The following is a 23,272-nucleotide window of genomic DNA, read 5'->3' on the forward strand; positions in this document are numbered from 1 at the left end:
CTGTCATATTTTTAAACGACAGGTGACAAGCCAAGTTCACAGAGGTGATGCCATTTAGCCCATGTCACAGTCAGATGGAGGAAGAACGTGGGTACATAAACATCCCCAGGTCCCCAGTACTCCCAGCTCACACCCAGAATGCCTAGAGTTCAAAATTGTGGTTTTGATGATCCCATCCCTGCCCAAGTAAATCAAGAAAAGTGACTCACAATCCAACAGCTTCTAGCTCACGGGCTATGAGAGGGCTTGGGCTCCTACACTCTGTCTTTGTCCCCAGTTTGCCCAAAGAATAAGGAGGGCCAGGGCAGTACAGCCGTCTACAGCCAGCTGCCGGCTCTCCACTTCTGGTGCAGGTATCGGAACCACCCTGAGGCTCCCACTAGGTGGGTGGAGAATAAGGTTCCTTAGAGCTCCAGTTTCTAGAAAGATCTGTGTGCTGCTGATGTTGCTGGTATTGGGCGTGAGAGAAGGGAGGAGGGGCTCGTGTGACTGGCCTGTAAACTTCCCAGGAGCACTATTCTTCTCTGACAGGCTTCTGATCTGCTGTGGGCTGGCGAATAAAAGACCAATTACAATCTGCCCTCAGTGTCTGTGGGGTGTTGACTGCCGGGCTCCGGTCAATTTGCAAGCTCGTGCTATTCAAGCTTCTGATGTAAATGGCCTCACGTTTATACCTACAGCCTATGCAATCTTCCTTTACTCTTGTAATCATCTCTAGGTGATTTCCAATACCTAAACAAAGACAAATGATGGGCAGACTTTGTAATGTTGTACCTTGGGGAATGACAAGAAGAAAAATCTTCATGCTTAAGACAGCTGCATTTTTAAAGAACATTTTTCATCTGCCTTTGCATGAATTATTATGTATAGCATAAACTAGCCCATGTAGCATGGCATAGCATGTGTAGATACCAAGGCTTGAGGTAGTCTAAGCTTATGGGCACTTTGTGATGGCCTTGTTTGGTGTGAAAACTGGTGGCCCTCCGGTTTACTTTAAAAGTTCTTCAGTACTTGCAGAGAAACTCTTCCCTGATGACAGGAATGTCGTGCAGCTGTGGCTAGACAGCTTTGCTTAGAGCAGTGGCTCTCAGCCTTCCTGATGCTGTGACCCCTTAATACAGTTCCTCATGTTGTGGTGACCCCGAACATAAAATACTTTCATTTCTCCTTTATAACTGTATTTTTGCTACTGTTATGAATAGCAATGTAATTAATTTTTCGGTGATAGACGGTTGCCAGGGAGTCGCGACCCACAGGTTGAGAACTCCTGGGATAGCCGCTTCTCAGAATTGTTGAGGAAGCAGCAGCCTTGCCATAAGAGGGAATGTGGGGAGAGCAGGAATAGAGCTCATTCTATTCTGGAAGGGCAGCAAGTAAGACTTCCAAATGCCCCCTGAAAACCAGGGTGTGAATGTAGCACAATAATCCTTCTCCCCCTGAGAGGCAGCCTGGCACCAGGAGACATCGCTGCCAGCCTGGCACCAGGAGACATCGCTGCCAGCCTGGCACCAGGAGACATCGCTGCCTGCCTGGCATGCCCCATTGCCCACTCTAAGTCTGCGCTTCCTGCAGACTCTGCTGCGGGTAGAGTGAGTCTCTTCATTGCTCTGGCTCCTTATCTGCAAGCCTGGAATTAAAGGACTAAGGTGGATTACTCCTGGAGGCTCTAAAAGCACCCATGGCCATTACATCTGCCACCACTCTCTACTCAGCCGGGTCGTGTTGGTGACTCCAAGGATGGTGTTTCCTCACAACTGCATGGGACGCCATGACTCAGGTTTCTTAGTTTCTAGAATTCAGGCAGACACCTGGTCTTTAGAGCCTGTCCCCAGCCTGACCATTAAGATGGTCTTTAGAACGCTGACTCCCTCTCTCTGTGTGTACGCGTGTGTGTATGTGTGTGTGCTTGCACACGCGCAAGGCAGATTGTCGTGTGACTCAGGCTTGTCTCAAACTCACTGCGTGGCGAGGATGACCCTGAAACATGGCAGAGGATGACCTTGAACTCTGTTCCTTCTGCTTCACCTCCCCAAGCACTGGGATGGCGTGTGCAGGGCACCACACCAGGTTTACACCCTGCTGGGACTCGAACACTGAGCTTCTCCATGTATGCTAAGCAAGGACTCTATCCACTGAGCTCCACCCTCAGCCTTGGCTTTTCTCACACCCTCGCTGTGTCACTGATCCCCGAGTCCATGGAGACACCATGTTGCTTCCTGTCTTAGGACCTAAGGTGCCTGGCACACTCTCGGCTCAGGGTGAATGCTGGCTAACAACCAGCTAACTCAACACCAAGAAGCCCAGAGCTCCCACAGTCAGCGCCACCCACCCTTCATTCTCTGGACTTGAGGAAAGCAGAGCCCGTTTGGGCAAAGGAACCAAGCACTAAATTGTGTAATGGTGGTGTGACTACTAGGGAGCTACCTGTTGAGGCGAACTGTCAGGCCAAACGGTGGGGCTTCCTGAGGAACCGTCCTGTCAGAGGTAAATCACTCAGCAAAACCCATCCTCTTTTCCTTTCACCACCCTGAGGAATAAGACAAGTCCTTTGTGCAGAGCAGAGCACAGCACGCTGGGGTGAGCCAGCAGTAGGCGTGGCTGCTGCCTTCTCCCTGTAGCGAGTACCACACACATGCTTACACCACACATGCACAGACCACATACTTCTACTATGTGCACTGTATACACCTATATACACATCTGCACAATGCAAACCTACATATTTCTTTCAATTCATATATTCACTATGCCTGCATAGAGTACATACTTCTATCACATCATACATATTTGCCACATACAAACATACATGTGTTTATTTATATGTATATCACATGTATGTAGTACTTGTCTACCACATAATACATACAATAGTAATATAATGCTATATATACACATGTATGTATATTCTATGTGCGTACATCACTCATACATATACCCATAACACAGTACACATATATGTGTTCTATATATGCATTATATACATTACATGCAATATTATGCACATATAAATCACACAATATGTATATATACACACACTTTCTCCCAGACACAAAATATCCCGTGACCCACACATTGAGCAGTAAAACTAGCTGAGGCCAGATCAAGAGCAGCAACTAACATAGGTACAGGCCACGGGCTGACAGGATCTTCTACTTTTCCTTTCTGAGCCCCAGGACTCCTTTCTCCCTCCCTGAGCCCCCAGAATTCCACTCTTCCTCCCCGAGGCCCCGGAATTCCTCTCTCCCTCCCTGAGCCCCCAGGTCTCCTCTTTCCCTCTTTGGACCCCCAGAATTCAGGGGACAAAAAGCAGACGCTACCACTCTCCATTCTGGACTCCGTGGAACAGACTTCAATATGGCGGCTCCCGTGGGTCCCTGGTGTCCTGGGCCTTCCTGAGAACAATTGCCTCTCTAGCCATTACCTCCTGCTCTGTCTGGTGACTGTGGCAGGGGAGCCTTGTGGGAGGGATGCAGGGAACTTACACATGGCAAGGCTGTCTCCTCAATGAGCCTATAATCTCAAGTGTCATCAACTCTCCTTCATGTATTGTCCCTGGATCCTTCCATAAAGCATAATTAAAAAGTAACCTGATATAACTGTCCATATCTGCCTACCAGAGTAGTTCTGACCCGACAGATTTCAGGGAAGGCTAAGTCTGGGCGGCCAGGCAAAGGCGGCGTCTGGAGAGGAATGTGGACCTAAAATGTACCTCGAGAGTCTGACCTGGCTTTGGACTTCAGGCCTTCAGCAGGGCAAGTCCCAGGCTGCACAGGCCTGAGAGGAAAGAGGAGACATCCTAGAGGCCCCAAGCTCTACCACGACGCTTTGTGCATGGCCCAGGCAACTCTGTTTCTCTCACTTCTCTGCGTTTGCTGTCCTTCTCCTCCTATCCCAGAGCATGCATCACGCAATGGGCGCCGGTACTGAGCGTGTTTGCACAGAACCCAGATAAAGCGAAGCCCCTCATGACTGAGTGGTGTCTGTAGAACCTGGCTAGGTGAGGGAGTGGGAGCCTTTCTCTGGAATGCTAAGCCAGCAGCATCAAGGGTGATTTCTCTCCTTCTGTGCTTAGGACAAAGGATAGAGAAATTCCGCCTGGTTCTTCCAAGGTCTACCCACCAGCCCCAGGGCTCTCCATGGCCAGCTGAGACTTCCAGCTGTCTCAGATCATCAATACCAGTGGGAAGCTGGGGGTATAGCTCCGTGGTGAGTGCTGGGCTAGCATGTGTAAGACACGGGGTTTGCTCAGTCCCTAGACCTGCAGAGAAAAATGCCAACTGGGGTTCTAGACTGGCGTCAAGGAAGTGGGACCAAAGAGCCAGCACATAGCCAGATGCTAGGCAGAGTTCTCTAGTAAGAAAACCAACAGTTCCCCATGTGTGTGTGTGTGTGTGTGTGTGTGTGTGTGTGTGTTTGGAGCTGCCCCCAACTTTCAGCCTCTGTGGTTTGTGGCAGAGGAGGGGGGAGGACGAGTAAGGAGAATCCTGCCTACCAGTCACCACAAGACTCCATCAACAAGAGGCCACAGACCTGTACATCCCAGTAAGGATCATGCCGGTTCTGTATTGGCCTGGTGACATTAGAAGGGACAGTTCTAATCACCAGAAGCCCCAAGTACCAGCTCAGTCCTACGGTCATGGCAGGAAAGGGGCGAGGGGGAAGTATGGCTGTCTGCCTAGCAACCCTGGGCAGCATTCTCCCTCTGAGCCTTTCCCAGATTTGACAGTGGTGGGCCTTGTCCCTGACCACCTAGGGGCTGTCCTATTGGAAGCTGGTCTGGTGGGACCCAGCTCCTCTCTCTGCTGTCTTCAATAACAAAAACACTTTTAAAACGAGCTTTTGGAGCCTTCCTCTTTACTGCCTCTCTTCTGAGCACTCCATTGAGGGGACAAACTTTGGAGCCTAGCAAGAGAGCCCCAGAACTGGGCAGAGCACATTGTTGTCTTTTCCCAGCCCGATGGGGCTCCGCCCCCACTCCCTTCCTGTTCTCCTCCCCCCACCACGCCCGCACCCTCTCCACCACAGCTACTTCTGCTTCCTTCATTTTCTTTGCAGCTGCGGCTGAGATATAGTAAGGCTACTGTATAGGACTTTGAAAGCAGGGCCGCGCAGGGCTTTCCAGACTCCATACAAGCCAGCTATTCTCTACCTTGTTTTCTTTGGCTTCAGGTTAAGCAGCGCCGAATGAGTCAAACAGTATTAACTTTCAATAGGGAAGTGGTGTGGTCAACCAAAGCTGTTTGTGGCTAGATTGTGAAGATAGGTAGGCCAGGTAATGAGGAACAGCCCAGATTACGTGAGGAGGCGGGAGGCAGGCAGCTCCGCTCAGCAACACTCTGGCAATTAACTCACCAGAACTCACACCAGTTTTAATTTTTTTTTCAGTTGGCTGAGGAATTAACGCCAAGGCCTCTGACCGGGCAGCTTTGGGAAGTCGGCCATTAGGCTTGGACAGTTGAGCACTTTGTGTGTTTACAGATTTTTTTCTCCTTTCTTCTTTTTTTCTAATGCTGCCGAAGTCATGGGAAATAGGGTTTGGATGGTTTCCCTACTCAAGCCCCGAGCCCCTCCGCTCTGCATGGGCCTTTCTTTCTTCATGGCTCTTTGCAGCAGCTTGGGGTGGGTGGATGGATCCTCCCTCAGACCAGACCCCTTCTTGCCCCCACTTGCCCCTCTCCCAGTGACCACCTCTTTTCCATCTCCTCTTATGGACACAGTCACAGAGCAAACCCTGACCTGTCTCCTTCTAGAAAACGGAAGAAGATGCTTGGCAAATCCAGCTGCTCCTGGGACCTCAAGTCCAGCTTTCAGGGGCTCGTACGTGCCTTAGCCCTCACCCCACTCCCTCCCAACTCTGTAGATGAAAAAACTGAGGTTCCTGCAGAAACTGAGGCAGGCAGCACGGCCTGAAGGCTTTCCACTGGGCAGTGTCCCCTGCCCAGGGCTCAGGAGTAGTGCAGAGAACAGCCCCGCCCCCCAGACTCAGATTTCAACGGTTTCCAGTTCTTTCTCCCTGCCCTCTGCTACTTATTTATTTTGAGAATGGCTGAATCACCCTCCGGATAGAAAAGATTCTCTGATCCTGCCCCAGTCAGTGTGTCAGCAGATGAGCGGGGGCCAGTGGTCCCCAGGGCCTCAGCATCAAGTTGCTGCAGGTTTGAAACAGGCATCGAGTGTAGGGTGTACCATTTCACCTCCCTGAAACCGAATCTCAGACAAATGCCATCTAAAGAAAGACACCATATCCACAGCCACAGTCACACACAGAGAGACACACACACATATACACAGACACAACACACACAAACTGATACAGACACATACAGACATACACATGCACCACACACACACAGAGACACAACACACACAAACTGATACAAATGCCATCTAAAGAAAGAAGCCACATCCACAGCCACAGTCACACACAGAGAACCACACACAGAGACATACAGACACAACAAACACAAACTGATATGGACACACACATGCACCACACACACAAACTGATACAGATACACACATACATATACATGCACCACACACACACACACACAGAGACAACACACACAAACTGATACAGACACACTCTTACATACACATGTACCACACACACACCAACACACCGACACAACACACACAAACTGATACAGACACACACACACACACACACACACACACACACACACACACACGCTGATGTGAATATGAACTCAGAAGCAGTGATTTGCTCCATGAGAGCTGTAGAAGAAAACTATTCGGTTTTGGAAAAGAAAATAAATTAAAATAAAAGTCTCAACTATTGATCAAGGTTGCATCGTTTGTATCTTGGTGTCTTAGTGAGCTTCTACATGGATGCAAATGGCAGAGGGTGGAGCTTCTAAAAGCACAGGTTTATATGGCGGCTGATGAAATGCCTCTTTCCCTCTGTGTTCTCAGCAGTCTGAACAGACAGGATGAGGCAGAACCTATCTTTCAGGCTGAAGATGGCTCTGTGGCTTCCCGAACTTGTTGCTCTTAGGAGGAACACAGTTTGGTTCCCAGAACCCACAGGGCAACTCAGAACCATATGTAACTGCAATTCTAGCTCCAGGGGCCTCTTCTGGCCACCGGGGTGTCAGGCATGCATGTGGCACACATATATACACCCAGGCGGAACGCCCTACACAGAATGTAAAACAAGTAATTCTAACCAAACCAGACCAGTCTGCCCCTGATTGCTCTTTGGGCTGATGAGGGAGGGGGACTTGATTGGGGAAGGGGGAGAGAAATGGGAGGCGGTGGCAGGGAAGAGACAGAAATCTTTAATAAATAAATAAATAAATTTTAAAAAAAGAATGATAACATGACAAAAAACGATCATATTTTCCTTACACTCCCTAAGGGTCTTGTGCAACACCTATAAAACAGAAACAGTAGGCTTTCAGGTTTAGTTTTTATCTCATTCACATCCATGGTATTTCTGTTACTTGGCTGACATATTACTAAGCTACACTTTGATATATACTGCCTCATATAAAGCAAAGTCCTGCACAGTAGAGAGAGCTCATTTGATACTCATCTTGTAGAGGATCCAGTAGAATGTTCTACGTGTTAGGAGCTTTGACAGGTCACAGCAACAGGAGTGCGTAATGTCCTGCTAAGAAACGGAGCTACCTATGATAAAATCTCTGTCTGGAAACACCCTCCTGTTCTCTGAAGAGGGGACAGCGCATGCTTCATGCGGTGATGCCTCCCTCGATAAGACTGGGGTTTGCGAAGCTCTTGTGTGTCTGTACTTAAAATGACTGCCAGGAAGACTTAGAGGTGAAAGGGCTGTTGTGGTATTACACCCCAAGGAACCAATTTGTGAGGGTTCCCCTGACCCCATTTTAAGATAATTTGGCCTTAGTATATATTTGGTACCCACTGGAGCAGAATTCCATGTGATTCCTTGTTAAATAAACTACGGGGGTGGGGGTGAAGGAGAGCGACCTGCACGCAGAGTGTGTGCGTTTACTGCTTAAAGGGTACTTCTGTGCAGGGCTATGTGTGCCACCCTCACGTGCATGTCTCCACGGTGGTATTGTGGTCCCCATGATGGGGGGGGGGGTTATAACAGCCTTGTCATCGCGGGGGAGGCAGCTCGGCTCGGAGCCTCCATTCCCTTCCCTGGTCTATCTCCTTTACTCCTCACCGTCTCTTTGGAAGGTGGACATCTGGAAGCTCCTTCTATAGAGGAGAAGCTGGGGCACACAGCCAGGAGGTAACAGAGGTAAGACCTGAAGCCTGTCTGATCTGGCTCGGGTTCCCTCTGCCACTTCCTGGTGAGACCTCTGATTCTGTTTTAAAACACTGGGCCATGTCCCATGAGCAATGTCAGGTAAAGAGAAAAATGTTCTCTGTGCGTTTCTCCTAGCTTTTGTAAAATGAGTAGATCAGAAATATCATGAAACCACTGACAGGTGAGTGAGAATGAGATACCTGGGTGGGAAAAAAAAATCCAGCAAGAGCCATAAAGTCATCCTGCACTTGCTTCAGATGGCCAGGATATGACTCACCAGCCACAGCGAACGAAATTAAAAGCAAGACCCAGCAATTGAAATACCCAGTGTGCGACATTTCAGGGCAGGCTAGCACAGCTCAACTTTCTTAATAACAGTGCAGGCTTTAGTCAATACTTGCTTTAATGGAACCTGGGCATATGGAATTCCTAGGAGCCCGAAATTAATGTACCGCCATTAACTTTCTTCACAAGGGTCTGGGGAGTTGCAGATTAATTCCAGTGTGCTACTTTAAGGGCGGTTGGGGGTGGGGGAGCCTACAGGAAAAAGGCTTCCCTCTGGGTACTTGGGCATGTTTTGACCTTGGCTTTCACTGTGGACCTACATGCAGGACGTCTGATACCCTTCAGCAAGTTTTCCTGGGGAAAGTTGCACGCACAGGACTGGAGGAAAAGTGAGCTGTGAGGAAAGCATTTGGCACCTGGGGAAAGGCCAGTGCTTTCACGGCCTTGATGGCGCTTGCAACACACACTGATAGATTATACCTAATTTACCTCTTTCCTAATGGCACCATTTAATACTGTCATAGCTCCGAAGCCAGCAACCTCACAAAATGTTTTCAGAGGCGAAACACATGAAAAGAAGAGGCGGATTCAAATTAGCGCCAATGAACTCAGAGGCAGATCTAAAATGGATAGGATTTTACTTATTTAATCAAAGCTTTGGGGGGAAATCCCTTTGACTGTATGTGCGTGTGTGGCAGTGGCAGGGTCCTCTGAGGCTCTGGGATCAGCCTTTTACTAATGGCCCTTTCCCAGATACATAGCTTACAGGAAAACCTAAGCCCTCGGGAAAACTCAAGAGTTCATTCAAAATGGAAGGGAAAGTGGTAAGGCCATGAAAAACCTGCAATTGCTTTTGGAAAATGGAGAGGTAGACATGTTATAATGTGTTCTGACAACAGGGGCTGCCAGCCACAGACCTTCAACAAGCTGGAGGCCACTTGTCTCCCATAGGATGGGAGATTCACAGATAGCAGAAGTACTTTCTCTGTCTCTGCACACACACACACACCACACACACATGCACGTACACATACCACACACACATGCGCGTATACACACCACACACACACATGCACACACTACACACACACACACACTACACACATGCGCACACACCATACACACACAGCACACACACACACACACACACACACACACACACACACACACACACACACACGGTGGGGGGCTCTCCAGAGACTTGTTTTGACTTCAGACTGTCAAAAGGTGGCTAGCTTCTTCCCATGTGTGCAGACCGTGGATGTAACTATACGGTACAGTCATCCCAGTGTGACAAGCCCGATACAGTCAACCCTTCATATCTGTGGCTGACACACTCTTTGGTTCAACCAACTTGAGGCTGCAAATCCTCGAGGAAGGAAAGCTGTGCCTGTCTGAACGTGTATGGACCTCCCTTACGACTCAGCCCGACAACTAATCATGCCGCCCTGTATCGAGTGTCTCAGTAACCTGGGGATGACCGACAGACTACAGGAAGATGCGCACAAACTATCTCCACATAATCTGCCATTTGATAGTAGGGGCTGAGTACCCTCTGGCACAACTGGAATCTACTGTGTTGGTTTCTGGTACAAATCCTCCAGGGATGCCAAGGGCAGACAGTGTGGAGGTTCTGTCATTTTCTAGAACAATGTGAGATTCTTCATCAGTTGTATTGTGTACACACTGAGGAGCACACAAGTGTTAGATCTCGGGTGTGAGGCAGATCTCAGCTTCTATGCTATTGGGGCATAATTTGCCCTCAAGTTTTTCATAAAGTATGACATTTGGGGACAAGTTTGATAGAAGCATAAGGGACTTAGGAACAGTGCCCAGAGTATTTTAAGGGGTCATAATATGCTAGAAGAGAAATTTACTGGGCCTAAATACAAAACAAAAGCTGGAATAAAAAAATCAAAGTGCATAAATGTTTAATTACATCTCAAAAATGCAACATTAAGGCAACTTCATGAATTTTTAAATTTAGGATTTACAAATCCCCTTTTTTGTTGTTGTTGTTGTCTAGAGTTTCCTCATTTTCCAGAAGAGTCCAAGACTAAATACAAATAACATCAGACATCTTCTAAGTGCTCATTGGGGCCCAGGAAAGGTTTTTTTGGGGTCCATGAGGTAGTCTATCATTCAGCCTCTTGGCCCATGACAGTAATATGGACATTGTCCCTGATGGACAGATAGCCAGGTATCAGTATCCCAAAGTTATCGAGGGCAAACATGGGAGTCTCCGTTCTCACGCATTGTCTCAAGCTGAATGGCAGAGACATGTGGGCTGCAGGACAGTGTGTTTCTTGTAGCTAGAGACTCTTGAGACAAAGCACAAAGTCCTTTCAAAAGCAGAGAGGGAGAGAGAGAGAGAGAGAGAGAGAGAGAGAGAGAGAGAGAGAGAGAGAGAACTAATGTAGAAGTCATGGTTGAGGAGGTGGAAGATGGTGATGTTGGGGGCTCAGTGGTGGTGGCCGATAAGGGGCCCCATTTGTGAGGAAGTCATAGATCTGTTTTGCTGACAATATTTTGTTACCCCTCTTGAGTGGGAACTAATTTAGAGATTATCTCGTCTCATTGCCTAGCTCGACCCAAGAGGAAACGAAGGCCTAAAGTACTTAAGATAATTGCCCAAGTTCACACCCACAGGTCTGATGGCGCCAGGGTGAAAGCTCAGGTCCCAGAGTTAAGGGTCTCAAAAATCTTTCCACACATTTTAAGATTAAGGAACGGAAGCCTCACTGTAGACAGCATTATATGTTTTTTTTGCATTCATACAATCAATTCTAACATGGACTGCACATTTGCTTAGACCTCTGCTTCACTGGTGTGATAGTCTAAGTAGCAATCTGCTTAATCAGCGACCTGAACGGGAAGAGAGACACATTCAACCGAATGACTTCGCTTTCATCCGGTACACGTTTCTTCTGGTCCCCCTTTCCCTGCATCAGACTGAGACGGTATCTTGATCACGCCTTTGGACTCCTACTCATACCTGAAAAGAACCCCATACACCTTAGGACTTCTGCACAGAAGCAGGACATTGACCAAGAGCTCACTGGGGTACTGTCAAGGCAGACAGTCGTCTACCCGGGGAGTGTCAAGGTGGATTACTGCTCTCCACAGAGGTGAAGCGTGTTCCCTTCTGGGCCCTCTCACATCCCAGGTGCCCCGGGGACCCTGAGTCTGAATTTGAAAGTCAGGGAAACCTTGTTGCTCACAAAACTCTAGGTCTAGTTTCATATTACTAAAATAATAAACAGGAAGCAATTCTAAAATTTGTTGGAAACACTTAGGCATGGTTGTTATTAATGCTTATGAGAACTTCCTCTCTAAAATGCCAGGTAGTAAGAGAGATTAATAGTGTTGGAGGGTGACCCCCCCAGAATCTTGCCTGAAATGCCTTCAGAGTGGGAAAGCAGATAGAGTGGCCCCCTTCGACCCTCTGTGTTTCTTCCGCTTCACATCTGGTTTGGAAGGAAGGAAAAACTATTACCGCGTCCCATTGTGTACCAAGATTCTATCTTGACCTGATAGACTTGTCTGATATTTAAACACTCCAAGGTTGAGAGGGAATAGATTGTGTTGGTGACCCAGGAGGCACACTTGGAACAAGTCCCCATGAGCACCATGTCTGGCAATGACTGTCCTAAGAACGAATACTACTAAGTGCCCAAGCTTTGTGTAAAATCCTTTGCTAAAGGGGGATCCCCATTAAGACACCTGCCCCAGAGGCTGCTTTGGTCACTGTACTACTCTTTTCTCGGGGAGAAATACAGGCTTTGTATTATCTTTGGTTCACATTCTACTGATGCCACGTCTTCAAGCAGACCTCAGTGACCACACAGCCAATTGTTGGCACGTGTGCGTTGGGAACGACCTGGGAAGTAGGTGGGAAACTCACTAGGGCTACTTAGAGGAAAGCTGACTCCCTCCAGTCAAAGTGGCAATAACAGCTGCAAAGTTACAGGGCTCCAATCTGCAAGGAAACCACGTGGGAGTCACACCCACTTTGATAAGCTCTCCTCATCAAAGATACAGGAATCACAATACAATGAAGCTCAAATCCTATCCCTGTTCTCAGAAACAGATCTCGTTGTCTGTGGAGCCCAACACCTGGATTACTCAGCTTCCCTTCTGGCTGGCTAGCTGAGTGACCTTGGATCCATTTCTTAATTAGCTTTGGCATCAACCGCCTTACCTGTTTCTTCTCAGATTTTACAAATTAATATGCCTGCAGAACTTTAAATGCTGCTGGGCAAATGAAGGTGCCTGCATAATGTCAGTCCTTATAATCACTGGCCCTTCTTACCAAGAGAAAAGGACGTCTTGAAAAAGACCTGCATTGTTTTCCATAGTAAGAAGAAGCCACAAACACTCATCTCCCACTGTTCTGGTGATCGCGACTTTAAGTCCATTATCACCATAAGCTTACATGTGTCTTTCATGCATTTTCCCTTCTCACCTGAAAATACAGGGCAGATATAAAAACTCTATGTAGCATATGTATGTATACATATGCATGTCAGATATTTTTGCCATTTTCCTTAAAAATAAAAGAAGAAAACTATGCTCATGAGGTTGGGAATATAGTTCAGTGAGTAAGGTGTTTGCTGCCCAACGATCAGGAACTGAACGTGGAGCCCCGGCATCCACGTACAAAAGCTGGCCTTGGCAGCGCACGCCTGTGACCGCAGCACTGGTGAATGGGGACGGAGGAATTTTGGACACTCCCCATCAGCCAATCTAGCCAGAATTTAAAGCTCAGTAGACTCTGGGTTCTGCGACAGACCTGACTCAGACAAAGGAAAGGGTGGCTGGGGAGGAAGAAGACACATGACGTCAACCTCTGGCCGTCACGTGAGAGCACACGTGAGAACACCTTAAACATGCCTACCTCACACCTCCCTCACACACACACAAGCATGCACACACACTTACAGTCACGTGATGACTTCCACAACGTTCTTTAAAAAGCAGTTGATTGACCAAGAGGCCCTTCGGTTGACCTCTTCTCAGGGTGATTTCCTCGAGGAGACTTGTCTGTGAGACTGGCCTCACGATGGTTTCAAGAATTGCTCTACCTTGCTCTCATCACAGAATCTCAGCGCTCTAACGGACGTCGCAGGTACCTGACCCACTAATCCAGACGGCCCCAAGCTCATCTCCAGGACGGACCAAGCACATCAGACATCTGACCTCCACTCTCCTAACCGCCTCAGCAAAATGTCTCCTGTCACGCCAAACCAAGACACATATCTAAGCTGCAGCACAGACTGTATATGTAGAGAATGTATCTTGAAATACGTATTCTCATAGTTCAACATTCCCACAGTTTCCTAAATTATAGACACAGGGCTTGAAAGCTGGGGCTTTCCATTAAGTTTCTAGAAATATTGAAGCTGCAGGAAACAATCCTTGTCTGTGGCACGAGAGCAGGGGAGATGGCTCACTCAGTCAAATATATGCCACCCAAATACGAGGACTAAATTCCCATCCCTCCTGCCCATGTAAATAGCCACGTGAGGCGGTATGCACGGAGCAGTGACCCCAGCGCTGGAGGACACAGACATGCAGGTCCCTGATGCTTACTGGCCAGTTAGTATAGCTGAGTGGATAGGCTACAGGCTCAAGGAGAGACCCTGCCTCAAACAACAAGGCAGACAGCAGAAGAGGATGATGGCTGACCTCTGACCTTCACAACACATACCACCACCACCATCACTTTAGCGTCTCTTCTCAATCTATCAGCATGTTAACAAGTCATCAGAGGTTCTGCTTTCCCGCCGAAAAAAAAACCTGAGGGCACTCTTCCTCCCCCACCATTGAAATGGATGGCTTGGAGATGCAGACACATCCCGTGGAGGCTTGGAATGTAGACACATCCCGGGGAACGTGTGAAAAGAAGTGGCCGAAGATTACTGGAGAATGACCATCTGCACTACAGAAAGGCTGGGACTCTCTCTGGGGACACGCTCTACTTCAGTTCTAGTCCTGACCATGTCAGCACCGAGGTTACCATGTGCCCTCACTTTACAACCTCAGAGCTGGGTCCCATGGGAGAAATCATAAATGCCAGCCCCACGTTTCACATATAGCATTTGCAAAGCCAGGAGAGAGGGATCATGGGAAGTGAAGTGCAGACAGCATGGCATGGATGTAACTGATGGACAAATGGACAGACAGATGTGTGAGTGGGTAACAGTGCAAGATCCAACAACGGTGAGCAACCTTCCTTCTCCCTAGGACTTCGTCATCCTGCTTAAATCTGGACAGGTTGCTTCCTTTCTCTGGGTCTAATTTTTCTTTTCTCAGAGGAACCAGAAGGGTCTTTCTTTCTGAGTCTTTGATTTCCTCGAGTGAATAAACCTTGCAGCATTGCTCAGCTTGGCAAACGCCAGGGTTCCTGTGCTGGACTCACCCAGAGTTCTCGATCCATCACTAATGAGGGGATGGACAGAGCTCCTTAGCTAGAGTGGCTGCAGCCGTCAGGCTACCTGACATGCACACAGGGCCCTCACTTGCCATTGCATCAAAGGTGACAGTGGGCAGAACACCACCAGGAAGAATCAAGACGCTAAGGAGAGAGGGTATGAGGCACAGGCCTTTTAATCCCAGCCCTCCAGGGACAGAGGCAGAGGACAGTCAACTCAAAAGACTAAACAAATAAAGATAAATAGGAAGAACATGGTAAAATGAGCCACTAATGGCCCACTCTTGCTTCTAGAGTTGGCCTACATTTGCATTTGACTCTTGTTCTAGAAGCTTCTTGTGAAACAGAAGACTGTTTACCTGGAGCTACAATGGCTCTTTATGACACACTTAGCCTTATTCCTCCCTTCTCACTCTTCCTTGATGTCAGGTTTTATCTGAGAAGAATGGCTGGGTACAGGAGAGGTTCCGTAGGCCCTTCTCCCAGACACTGCTCTCCTAGGTTATAGGATAGCAGGGGTGGCAAACACTTTATCTGAACACTTGGTCCTCATGGCGGGCAGTGGTACCGATATGGGGGCCATTGCCCTTCTCCCTGCCGTTTGTTTTTTAAGTTCTGAATGGTCCAGGAAAAAAAATGTATATAGTGAAAGCCTGCATTTCTTACATGTGGAAGAATAAGGGGCATAGAAGGCTTATCATGGGCCCCTATTTTAAGCTGTTTCCTTATGCAGGGCCAATGTCTAAACCGTCCTAGAGGCATGGCTGCTTTAGCTTTAGAGAGCCACGGACACCCAAAGGAGCCATCTTATGAGCTTGGTCACCCTCAGCATCAGCCTTGCCCCTGCCCTTGGCCCCACACTGAGCTTCCTTCCTCTCCAGCCCTCTGCACTGAGCATGGCCCTCAGGTGTTTCTGTTATGCTTAACGTTGGTCTTCTCTTCAGTATCCATTTCTACCCTGGAAACCCAAGGAGCACGACAGGGATTCCTGAGTGTGCAACAGCAGTGTGTCACCTAGGTCTGCTGTCCACACGTAAAGAAGAGTCAGGGTATGAGATCAAGTCCCTGAGGTCTCTGAGTCTGATCGTGGCTGGAAAACTGGCGGGAGGTAACCAGGAACAAGAAGAGCAGAGAGGAGGGGGCCAAACACAGCAAATGGAGGAAAAAGCGGTTGTTGTGAAAACCGTGTCCTGGGGTATTCCTGGAGCGTGTGGGTGGTCTCTGCATGTCCCTGATTGGGGGAAACTGGAGAAATGGAATCAGGGAGATGATCAGTTTTCCACATCTAGTCCAGACACTAGACGCCATTCCCATGACAACGGGGAAGGATCCATAGGCACAGTGACCACTGGGTAGCCATAGTCGGTCACGTGGCCAAGGACTATTACCCCAGAGTGCGGAGGATCTGCCCTGCTCACAGGTTTCCTGTGGAGGGCCACACCCCAGAGCTGACCTCAGAGCATCAATGAAACTACCATATGAGAAAGGTCACCTGGAGGGGACGAGGCGAAGAGGCACCACTGCAGACCCCTGACAGTTCCTAAGCTCATGCCCTGCACCAGGCACATGGCAATCATCTAGCTAAGTCTTGTGAAGATGCCATCACTGTAACACACATTTTGTCAAAGATGAACCGGGGTTCTGGGAGGTTCTGAAACCTCCTGAAGGCTGAAGAATTCATTGTTCTAGGGCCCACATTCTTAATGGTTTAGTTCTGGCCTCCTGACCTCTTTCAGCATAGCTTCTGGGGACAGGAGGGACCCCACTTTTCAACATCCCAGAATATGAGGGTATCTTTCCCAGGGACACCTGGCATGGTTTGGAGGGTGTCCATTCAGGGCTCATCTGCCTACAGACTTGGAGCTCTAGTCCAGCCTCAGCTCCTGGGCCAGGGTGTGGTCCTGAAAGACTGTCACTTCTGTGTTAACTCAAAGGTAGTCATTAAGTCACAGAGAAGACGTCTTTCCTTCAGACTAAACAACCCCACTCCCTCTTTAAACACCTTCCTCACGGCAACTCTTTTTCACGACCATCTTTCTATATTTGCTGGTTTCCCCCCAACACTCACCTCCCGGTCCAGTCTCTATTTTAAACAATTCTACACTAGGGAAGAAGAAACGGATATTTCCTTGGCCCCATGGAGCCCCAAACTGTTCTTAACTCATTTGAATTGGTCTCACTTCCCTTTGATATCTAAGACAAAGCTTTAGAAAGTCCAGGACACAAGAAACAACCCTTGAGAAGCGAGAGGGTTGACAAGGAAACTCCTCCTGTCTGCAGGGGCCTGGCATTCCTCTAGGAGAAATGTCAAAGCACAGATAGGTTTGTCAGACCCAGTGGGTCTTTAAGTACAGCAGCCCAGAGAGTTACCAGCCCCAAGGGGGCCCACTTACTTCGGGGTTCTCGCGGGCCGTCCACCGTGATTTTGATGGCTCTGTGGTAAGTAGCGACTTGCGGTGGGTTTGTGAAGACAGTGATGGTCAGGGTGAAGCTCTTGCCTGTGAAGACACAAACAGAACAGGATAGGGTGAGAGGTGGTCTGAGCGTCTACCTGCTGCGCTAATCCAGGCTCGCCACCTCCAAACTGGAAAGATGAGCGAGCTGCGGCAGGGGGCTTGTGCTCCTGGTGGTCCTATGGCTCTGACTGTTTATAATCTGAATTGCACATAGTAGGTTGAGAGGTGTGATACACTGCATAGTTATGTGGCTTTAATTCAATCATTAGTTAGCAACAGGATTAGGAGATATTGGAACCGACTCTCACATCGGGACTTTGGGAATGGCCAGCTGGGACACATAGCAATCCACTTCCACCCTTTGTCCTCCCATCCCCATTGCCTTCCTGGATAGTTATAAAATCCAGGTGTACCCCTCCCCACAAAAAAAGAAACACACAGAAAAAGAAGGAGTAGCTATCCCCATATGTCCCTTTTATCTCTGTACTTCTGAGGATTAGAAAAGACAGACTTTTTGGGGGGGCTGAGTATAGCTCAGAGGGTAGAGCGGTTGTCTAGCAAGCATGAATCCCGGGGCTTTATGCCAGCATTGCATAAACTGGGCATGATGCTGCCCACCTGCAACCCTGCACTCAGAGAATGAAGGCAGGAGGATCAGACGTTCAAAGTCTTCCTCAGCTATGTAGGGAGTTAGCCTGGGCTACAGGAGACCCTGTCTCAAAACAAATGAACAAACTAACCAAATCAGCAAAGATTGAATTTCTAAGTGTGAAAACATGCTAAATTAGAAATTATTCTCAGTGCATATTAGCCATTGATGGCTGATGATAAATACTATTTATAAATACCAGGTGACTAGATGTTGTACAAACATTAATGGGTAGGGCAGAGCAAGGCCATGCAGCCGGCAGACTGAGATTCAAACGCGTAGTTCACACAAAAGTGTGCCTGGCTCTCTCTGAACACCTCACATGTCTCCAGGAGAGGTCGGCTCTGAGTTAAAACAAATACACTACTTCTCCGTCACTTCAGAGAGTGGGTTCTGGGTTTGAATTCCAATGTTTTACTCTGACAAGCCATAAGATCTCTGTAGCTCAATGTTCTTGCCTGAAAAATAGGTACAGGCAGCTTTTCCAAATGTATGAAGAGTTTGGGGCTGAGGGAGGAATAAACGAGGCAAAGCACTGTAACAGTGTCTGTCCTCAGCGTGCAAAGGCTCCAATGTTTGCACGTCCCTCTCCACCTCTCAGAGCTCCGCACGGAATCCGAGTGTCTGGCTGAGTGCGGCATTAAGTCAGTTCTTCAGTTAATACAGTTTCTCGTCTTCCCCACACAGTATGCAAGGAAACTCAGACGAAAGGGGAACAAACCGTGCCCATTGGCTTCAACAGATATTGGCGATTTTCAAACCCAGCTGACCTGCCCACCCTCCTTAGAAGACGCACACTGTTCCAGCTGGCATACATGTTTTAATATGGTTGAAGGCCACTAAGGAATTACCCATGAATGCAACCTAAGGCCATTGATGTTCCATACACATATATTGTATCATATGTAATATATATATTACATGTTTTTGAGACTACAATCTATGACCACAGCAAGCTGCCCTCCTAATCATAAAAATTGTTCCTAAGGAGGTGGGAGGTCCTTGGACTTCCCACAAGGCAGGGAACCCGGACTGCTCTTTGGGCTGATGAGGGAGGGGGACTTGGTTGGGGGAGGGGGAGAAATATGGGAGGCAGGGGAGAGGAGGAGGCAGAAATCTTTAATAAATAAATAAATAAAATTGTTCCTAAATAATCCTGGAGTGTCTGTCGGCAATCTGTCTACTAACGCCTATGACAGAAAGAGCAACAGCAGCAGATAAGGCCAGTGATGGAGTCAATTTTGCGCCATGAGTGGCCCAAGGGACCAGACAGGAGTGGTTTCTAGGGATTCTATGGCTCATGAGGCTTTGTACCTGACTCCTCCATCTCCTCAGCCAACCTCCTGCTCACAAAAGATGCTGCCATGCTCCGGGATTGTTGTCGTCAGATACCGGCAGATACCACCAGGGCATATTCTATGTGGTTTTCTACTATAGCGTCTAGCCGACCTAGAGGATGGCCAACAGAAGCCGGAGCTGCACACCAGAACGGTGTGCTGATGTGGAGGCCCGAGGCAGCCACCCATCACTCTCGGTTGTCTTCGGCTGTATAAACAGTCACATGGTCCTGCTGCTATAAGGTAAGCCTCCGACAGAGCTCACAGTGGGCCGACCTTTCTCAGCCAGAACCCACGATGGGCTACCCTTTGTATCAGGGACATAGAGTTAGCTTCCAGAATCTTCTCCCTGGATTTACTCCCTCCTGCATCCCATGAGTTCAGCTCTAGAGGTTTCCCCAGCCACTACCACTTCCTCAGCCACCCTGATTCCCCTGCTTGGGTCTTCCCATCTTCAGAGGCCAGCCAGTTGCAGTTGACCTGCTTCTCAGGTGACCTTCCCTGAGGATGGGTTTGCTTGTGACTATTTCAGATAGCCCCACAAATCACTCTTTACCTAGATTAATTAAGATGTCTGCTTTGACAGCATTTGTGGTTGTCCAAGCCTAATCTGCCTGAGGGCAGGGACTATGTTCTCCAATGACTAGCATCCTTCAGAGATGTCAAAGGAGAGCAGGTGGAGGCTTAGGGCAGCAGAAGGTCGTGAAGTGGGGAGGGGGATACCATTGACAGATGGTGGCGTGGCTTAGTCCTGAGCTGGCCTTGGGTGTGTGTGTTGGGGGGAGTGAGGGGACAATGAAATATGGAGCCTCAAGCTGGAGAGCTAGAGGATCTGGATTCTTCCACGGTTTTGCCTCTCTTGGTCCCAGTTCAAGGATATTTGTGGTACGGCGCACAGCTCTCTGACACTGTCTTCTGAGCCTGAGGCAGTGGGATGCCGGCACTGGAGCTGGTAGCTAGCTCTCTGACAGCTTTCTTCTCAGCTCAAGGCTGCAGGACACCTGTAGCATCTAAAGTTCTCTGATAGTGTCTTCTGTGGGTTCAGCCACGGTCGCCTGTAGTGTGTGTGGTCGCTCCCTGATGCTATCATCTGAGCCTGTGACTGAGCCCTGACTTCAGCCTATGGGTCGCCTGTAGTGTGTGTGGTCGCTCCTGATGCTGTCATCTGAGCCTGTGACTGAGCCCTGACTTCAGCCTATGGGTCACCTGTAGTGTGTGTGGTCGCTCCCTGATGCTATCATCTGAGCCTGTGACTGAGCCCTGACTTCAGCCCATGGGTCACCTGTAGTGTGTGTTGTAGCTCCCTGAGGACGTGTTACAGATCTATGTCTATCCAGCATGGCATCACCATGAACAGACTCATGGTGGCCCATGCCCTCTGATGCTTAGAGCTTCTCTACTGCAAAAACCTCAAGAATGACTGAATTCCAACAAACTTGGGGCTGATGCAATACAGTAGGCTGGCTTCTTGCACACAGATTCAGTGCTATAGGACTGCTCCCCTAGGCTCCTCCCTTCTCCTCCTGACCCCCTGAGAATGTCAGCAGCATCAACCTTCTGCAGGACCTTGTCTGCTCAGTGTCCCAAGCTCTGACTCCATCTCTCTATGGTACCCTCCTATAGGATAGCTCTTGAATCTCCCCATCCTTAGAAGGCTACGACGCATGGGCTCAATACCACAAACCCTTCTCCTCACTGCGCCTGTGAATTTACTCTGCATCAGAGTATATTCTGAGAGTCTGGGTGGGCGCGGACTTTCAGGGCATATTCTGCACACCAGGCTTGTCATCGCAAGGGCTTCTAAACTGCGAAACAGCCCTACCCTCACCGCCCCCTAAATCACTCTCTCAACCATTTCCTAAAGAGCAACAAGGAGATTTGCATTCAAATGCAGGCACCTGTAGGTGTTTGTAGAGCTAACCATGTTCCTAGTACGCTCCCATATGTGACTTCATTTGGCTACCACAACCGACTAGTGAACCAAGCAAGGCGGGTTTCACTATTCCTCAACAGGGTGCAAAGCTAAGATGGAGAAAGGTGAAGTTACGTTCTCAGAATCACTCAGCGTGGGTTGGCGGGATGGCTCAGTGGTTAAAGGTATTTGTGGCCAAGCTGGACAGCCTGGCTTTCATCTGGGATCCATATAACGGGAGGAGAGAGGCGACTCTCACAGGTTACCCTCTGACCTCCACAGACATGCAACAACACCATACACACACACACACACGCGCACACACACACACCGCACACACACACACACATGCACACACACACACACCGCACACGCACACACACACATACACGCACATGCACACACACACGCACACACATAAATATAACATTGAATTAATCAACTAAGGTAAACACAGAGACATGAATCCTAAGCCTTCTTTCACCCCCCCCACACCTGCCATCCCCCAAGGTGAAAATTTCCCCTGTGACCCTAATGCACAAAAAAGTTCTAGGCTGCCTATGAACCCAGGTCAGGGCTCAGTGGCAGTCTCCTGGAGTGGACTGGGACTTTGAGAAGGTGAAAGCTTGTGAGAAATTCCTAGTTAACCAGAGACTGACTTAGGAAAGGAATTCAGGTGCAGCAGAGGCCGGTGAGGACCCTGCTCATCACTTCATGTAGAGACGAGGAGTTTCCACTTAGCCATGACTGCAGCAGGGAGAGTTCACATCAGTAGTGGGATTTACCTGGGAGGAGATAAACCAGTGGCTGCCCTCACAATGGGCTCTCTGGTTACAGCCAATGTGTGTGCATGTGTCAGAGGTCAATCGTGGGTGCCGTTCCTCAAGCCCTTCTCATCTTGTTATTTAGACGGGGTCTCTCACTGGCCTGGAACTTGTGGATTCACCTAGGCTGACTTATCGGTGAGCCCTAAGAATGTGTGTGTCTCCACATCCTTCTGGGGATGAGACTCGGGGCATCATGTCTGTGAAGCAGGCACCTCACCAATGGAGACATCTGCTTCTTATCTATAGACCTTCGCGACTTTTTCCTCACAGGTGAGTGTGATGTTTTTTTCCCAGGTGAAAACCTGACCTCCATTCCTTTGGACTTTTCCAGCTGAGCTTGGCACCATTACCGACGATGGCCTCCAGGGAGCTAGAGGCACATCTGAGGATGCGCCCGGATTGCAGGAACCATGCGCACATCTGAGGATGCGCCGGATTGCAGGAACCATGCGCACATCTGAGGATGCGCCGGATTGCAGGAACCATGCACACATCTGAGGATGCGCCGGATTACAGGAACCATGTGCTCTGCTCTCCACCCACCCAAGCCCATGGCTGCTCAGACAAGGCCCTGCTTGGCCAGCACCTGCAGACGTGGGAGCTGCAGCCTCGAGCACACATGTGTTATTAGCCAAATTCCCTTATTAAAATGACCTATGGGCTTGGTATTTTAAGTGCGTGGGCGTGGAGAGTGAAAGACTTTCAAGTGTTTTTCTCAGCAAGCTGCAGCCAGAAGAGGAAGGACTTAGAGGGGACCGGAGCAGCGCCGGTCAGAAAATAACACTAGCTATCCTGGTCTCTTCAGGACCTAAGGCAAGGGGGAGGCACTGGGCTCAGGTTCCTGTCTGCTGCCGTCCCAGAAGCCCTCACTGGCTGGGACATAGATAACCTTGGGGTTGATCTTAGGCACTGCTTGGAGGCAGAGGCTTTTGGCACTGGAGGGGCAAGCTGTAAGTCACGGATGCCCTGACCATGAGTCACCCAGCCAGTGGGAGGTGTTCGGGAGAGAAGGAGGCGCTACACTCCTCCCTCTGCTCCTGGTACTGGATGCAACAGCAGCATCAGCTCCAGGGGACTGTTGTGATCAGGGAGGACAGCTATGTGATCACGAGG

The 23,272-nt window shown here is 49.0% G+C and overlaps 1 protein-coding gene across 3 annotated transcripts in view; it reads right to left on the reverse strand.

Annotated features, from left to right (window-relative positions):
• Runx1 (RUNX family transcription factor 1) overlaps positions 1–23,272 on the reverse strand; it is a 220,832-nt gene that overhangs the window by 45,291 nt on the left and 152,269 nt on the right. For all 3 annotated transcript variants that reach the window (XM_075960523.1, XM_075960504.1, XM_075960514.1), the window contains exon 5: positions 17,372–17,476. In XM_075960523.1, coding sequence (XP_075816638.1) covers positions 17,372–17,476 — 105 coding nt within the window. The remainder of the gene's footprint in view (positions 1–17,371; positions 17,477–23,272) is intronic.

Source organism: Microtus pennsylvanicus, chromosome 1, assembly GCF_037038515.1.
Source record: "Microtus pennsylvanicus isolate mMicPen1 chromosome 1, mMicPen1.hap1, whole genome shotgun sequence".
In the NCBI taxonomy this organism is placed as follows: Eukaryota; Metazoa; Chordata; class Mammalia; order Rodentia; family Cricetidae; genus Microtus; species Microtus pennsylvanicus.